The following is a 5,814-nucleotide window of genomic DNA, read 5'->3' as shown; positions in this document are numbered from 1 at the left end:
ATTAGAACATACTATAAAACTGTCACAATAGATAACCGGTCTAAAAAATTATGAACTTATCCTTTAGAGTAAATCTATCTATGGTAATGAATCGGTTTTAGTCCAGCCTTCCCAATTACTGATTACTGATAACCAATGTATTTATAAATTAGTACTTCCGCCGTTCCATAGTAGTAAAGATATTTCTTTACGGCATGAGATTAAAGAAAAAATGTGTTAAGTGAATTAGATAAAGGAAGAATAAAATAGGAAATGAAAAATAGAGAGATGAAGAGAGAATAAAGTAAGAGAGAAAAGTAAGTGGGAAGAAATGTGTTGATTTTAATTAAAAAAAGAAATGACTCCACTACTATGGGGTGTTCCATGTATATCGTTGACACAAATGTATTTCACCATACACTTCATCATCCTCTTCACCGTACACTTCATCGCTCTCTCCTATAGAGTTCCACGTATGTCCTCGAAAGGCATGATCTCTCAATTTGAGCACTTGGAGATAGGGTAGAGCTGCAATAGCTTTCATATCTTCCCAAGGAAATCGCCAACCACTCAAGGTTAACTCTCTTAGTTTCTCGGGGAAAACTGGTTTAGCTTTTAACTGAAGAAGAGAACCTTTCTTCACAACTAATGTCAGCTTCTCAAGTTGTGTCAGAAGAACAAGATTATGGAGCTGATAGTCTTGTTGATATATGTCTCCAAAATAAGTGATTGAGAGCTTTTCCACGTTGCAAATCAGTTTCATTATCTCTTCTGTACATATCAGCCTCTTCACCACAGAAAGTGTGAGCAGCTTCTCCTGAGCAGAAGAAGAAGCTGCGCCTTCTGGATCTGGCAAGAGATCGAAAAAGGATACAAGATGCGTCAAATGTGGCAGCATCCAGATCTCTAACGGTAGATATACCTCATCCCTTGAGTGTTTGTATTTCTTTGACCTCTTGCTGGGACGGATGATCAAAGATCGGAGATAACGAAGTTTGGATATGGCTGATGGAACCTCCATTGGACATCCGAAAGCAAGGTACCTCAAGTGAAAGAGATCAAACACAGAGGCAGGGAGGGAGTAGGCATCCGTATCCACCACATCCAACACCCTCAGCAATTTGAACTTTCTCAAACCGCGTAGTGAGCTTTCATTAGGTTGGAAACTTATAACAGAGCGCATGGTCGAGGCATACGCTCTTGCAACCTCCCTCAGATCAAGATGAGAATTACTAATTCGTCGCTCGCAATTCTCATCTATTGCCTTGATCTTGTACAAGTCACTTACCAAATCATGGACACTGCAACTTTTGATATCGCCATTGTACTTGATGGTCGTGATCGAAGCCAAATTTTTGCTCACGATCTCATTCACAATATATTCAGCATCCCTTTGATTTTTCACAAATCCTTCAGCCATCCATAACTTGACAAGCACGGAGACTCGAATTTCATAATCGTCAGGGAAGCCACACATGTATAAGAAACTAGACCTCAAATAATGAGGCAAGTTGGTATAACTCAATAACATTATCTCTTGAAACTGCTCGTCTTCCACAATAAGTGTACGTATGTTTTGTGCAAGTTCCTCCCATGAGGATTGAGTCTGAACTCTTTGAGACAATATACGAGCAGCTATCACAATTGCAAGGGGCAGCCCCTTACAAGCTTTTGCAATATCCTTTCCGATCTTCTCCAAATCAGATGGACATTCCCTGCTACCAAACACCTTTTGCTTCAGCAGACACCAGCTTAAATTCTCATCCATGACATCCATCTTCACCGAATCAGATGGAGAAGGAACCGCATATTCATCCCTTGTGGTTATCAGAATCCGATCCCCTAAGTCGTTTTCTGTCACGGGAAATACCTTCCTTATGGCTTGCCAAGCTTGATAACTCCATAGATCATCCACCACGATCAGGTGCATGTTCTTAATCAAGATTTGGTTTATTTTATGTTCTGTTGTGTCACAATCATTCACAAGTCCTTTTTCGACTTGTTTCTCCAAGGAAAATAAGAGCTCTTCATAGACATTCTGGATTTCATAATTCTGAGACACATGGATCCAGGCCCGAACTGGAAAGTGGTTGACAACTTGCTCATCTTCAAAAACAGCTCTCGCAAGAGTTGTCTTTCCAATACCACCCATCCCCGTGATTGCCATGACTTGAATATATTCTTGGTATTCCAAGAGAAAAACTCTTAATTTGTCCACCTGCTCCTCAAGACCAACAGGGAAGCCATCGACAGCAGGTGTAAGCATCCTATCTACAACTGTGGGCGTTGGCGGCTTCACTCTGTTTTGTTGGATGAGCTCATCCACCTCTTCAGCAATGGAGTCAAATTCATCCATCACCATATTCAGCTCACCTAAATCATATTGAATATCGGTGGCTAGTCCTGCAGCAGTTGATCGGATATGCTCGTGCATCAGATGCTCGATAACATCTTCGGCTTCATTAGCTGCATCCCTAATTCTCCTTTCCAACCCGCTGCCATCTCCCTGATACATACGTAGAAATTTTCCCATGGAAGGTATTTTTTCTTGAAGCCTGCGAATCTGCTGTTTTCCATTGACGGAGAGAGGGTATTCATCATCGTCTAGGATCTGAACTGTTGTTTCAGCTAGTGAATTGAGAACAACAGAAGCCATCACTTTGATCAAACTTATTTCGACAAGGTTTTTATAAGTAGGTAAACAAGATCAGTTGCAAACAGTTTGGAAGGCAATATGATATCAAGTGTTGGGGGTTTTTTGATTGCAACAATTTGACATTAAATTAGACAACAATAATTAATTATTGTAAACTACATTAGCTGACATTAAATAGTTACGTAAAATTTGTAAGATGTAATGTTTGAAGAACTTATATCTAGGCTACAAAAGTTTTAATTAATTTCACATTCATAAACAATGTGGTAATGAATTAGTCAGTCGTAATTGTTTTGTTTCTCCGTTGACTTCATAATAATTGTTTTGTTATTCCATTTTATCGTTTGTGAACGTGCTAGTCACTAATTTTAGGATCATCCCGATTTGTTTACTAATAACTGTACCTAGTTTACACTTTGTCAGATTACTAATAAATACTTCTTTACTACATAGTCATATACACTAGCTCTTTAAATCCTGAACTCCACAAACTGTCGCATGTAATCGATCTATGTAATAGTACACCGATGCGTACCCAGTCACACAGTGATTTATCCGAGGGAACTAATTCTAAATGAAATATTGAAATATTTTTTATGAAAATATCATGGTGCTTCTATAGTGATTACTTAATATTACCATCAAGCTCAACCTTAATTCACTTATAACTATTTTATTCGGTACGTAATTATATTGTGAGCATTATTACATTGTAATTATTGTATACTTACATTTACATATGCACCTCATCACATTCAAGACTCTTTTTTAAAAGTATATATTTATTTTATCTCTAGATGATTGTAGCTAGGGATGTCAATCGGGTTGGTCCACCGGGTTTCGGGCCAACCCTATTCGGGTGCGGGCTAGTCGGGTTGTGATTTCTTTCGGGTTATAAAAGTTCAACCCTAACCCTAAAAGCTCGAGCTCGGGTTTCGGACTAGCCCAACGGATTAATCGGGTTGCTACCGATAAGATTAACATGCGATCAATCCCATAAATAATGATGAAAATTAGTTATATTCATAAAATGTAAAATATTTAATAATGATAAATTTGAGATATATGCTTAAACTCAATCATAAACATGATCAAATACCAATATTTGAGATATTTCGTTAAATTTTAATGCATATTTTAGAAATTTAAACAATTTTTTAGTGAATTTAAAGTTTTTAGTTTATTTATCAATTATTATATTAATAAAAATTCAATATATAATTTATATATTTAATATAAAATTGAAAGTTAATTTTTTTAGTTATCTACATTTATAAAATCAATCAATGAAGTGTCGAATTAGGAGTAAAAATTGGAAAAATAAAAATTTTATCGGGTTTGTGGGCCAGCCCATCGGGTTTTCGGGTCTTGCACTAACGGGTTGCGGGTTAATCAGATACGGGCTAGTCGGGTTGTGATATCTTTCGGTTTATAAAAGTTCAACCCTAACCCCAAAAAGAAAAACATTTCATTTTTAATGGAACGGATGGAGCATGTGATTTGTCACCCTGATGCAATAAATGTGACATGTGAATAACCAATATATTCGGCAGATAATTTTGTTTACAGTTGTACAACGCCAACAACACGTAAATATGTAGTCTCAAATGTAATCCTACATAGTCCTAAATATTTTTTTAGCTATATAGGGATTTTACGTATACATGGAGTATTATACATTTTGATGATCCGCTATTTGAAAGATTAATGTTTTACTTGTTCCCCTTCTAATTCGTTAATAATAAATTCATTGTCAGGAACTAACAATTAAGAGCAGATTAATGAATCTTAACTAAAATTTAATCAAAATAAACTTAACTAACCTTATAATTCTCAAACTCTAAACTCTTTGTCATCTTCATCACGTCAATAATATTAAATCTCACAACCCTTTCAACTGTACAAAAATGATTTCATATTGATGTGAGTCATAGACTTCTTAGTTGAAAGCCTAATAACTAAATCATTGCGCTGAATTTTATATAGCATACATATTGAAAACAAATACTCCTACTATGGAGGAGGCGATCGACCCCTCTCCCCCTCTCCTAAATCCGCCGTTGGATGCAAGTGAGCTACTAATTCGCTAAGCGATTTGATCGGTTGTTTTTCATAACAAAAAAAAGGACAACATCTTTTAGGACTTTTATGGAAAACGAATATGAACAATTTGGAAAAAGAATACGAAAGGTCGGCTTTTTGATGAGTAAGCACTGAATTAGTGTCACGGACTCCATGTCTCACATTGGTTAAGAGAACAATTAACAAGTGTGAGGCATATATACTAAATTGGCTTTCTCTCCTAACAGGCTAGTCTTTTAGGGTAAATTCTCCTGATTACTGTGTATCATTGGTTCTTTCATTAAAACCCAAAATGGCTCGGAGTGATTGCCGGGAAAGAACTCGCCGTGACCAACGAGTACGTTTGAGGCCAACTCATAGTGGCAACCACAGAGTGGTCACAGGGCAAATAATCTGCCATGACCAATGAGGACATTGGCCTTAAAGAAGGGTGGAATGTTACAGACTCAACATTGGCCCTTAAAGGTGGGTGACATGTGTTTAGGACTTTGAAGTAAAACAATACTAATTTAGAAGAAACATTTCGGATTCAAGTATAGCTTTCACAAAGTTTACTTTGCAGTATCGCTCAATTTGTATTTTAGCTTTTTCTTGCTACATTGTACTCTTAAAGCTGTGCTGCTGACAAGGTGTCACACTGGGTAAAACAATTTTAGTAGATATAACATGTAATCCTAGTAACAGATAAATTATTTATGAGGAAATTTGTACTCCCTCTGTCCCACCAGAAATGAAACATTTTTTTTTTGGGTTGTCCCATTAAAAATGAAATATTTCTTAAAATAGAAATAACTTTATTTCTACTTTTCTCTCTCTCTTACTTTACCATCTCTTCTTTAACTCACAAAACAACACTACATTTAATCTTGTGCCTAAAAGCAAACGTTTCATATTTATTGGGACGGAGGGAGTATATCGTATGTGTTACAATATATACACAACATACAACAAGTAAAATGACACAAAAGACTCGTGACCCGACATGTTAGTTTTTGTCTCAAGTAATTAATCAGTTAGTATTTAGTAATACCAAGACAGAGAATCATATGTGGACATTTTTAAATGTTTGATATCATATTTGAGTTTAACTCAAAATC

The 5,814-nt window shown here is 36.3% G+C and overlaps 1 protein-coding gene across 1 annotated transcript; it reads right to left on the bottom strand.

Annotated features, from left to right (window-relative positions):
- Positions 1-349: 349 nt before the first annotated feature.
- On the bottom strand, positions 350-2,635 carry LOC125210489 (putative late blight resistance protein homolog R1B-14). The gene has a single exon (XM_048110039.1). The coding sequence runs from the start codon at positions 2,633-2,635 to the stop codon at positions 350-352; it is 2,286 nt and encodes a 761-aa protein (XP_047965996.1).
- Positions 2,636-5,814: the final 3,179 nt, after the last annotated feature.

Source organism: Salvia hispanica, chromosome 3 (genome assembly GCF_023119035.1).
Source record: "Salvia hispanica cultivar TCC Black 2014 chromosome 3, UniMelb_Shisp_WGS_1.0, whole genome shotgun sequence".
NCBI lineage: Eukaryota > Viridiplantae > Streptophyta > Magnoliopsida > Lamiales > Lamiaceae > Salvia > Salvia hispanica.
This window is presented reverse-complemented; position numbering and strand designations above follow the sequence as displayed.

Excerpts from the sequence above, each read along its gene's own strand:
- LOC125210489 (XM_048110039.1), bottom strand. The coding sequence starts at position 2,635 with ATGGCTTCTGTTGTTCTCAATTCACTAGCTGAAACAACAGTTCAGATC.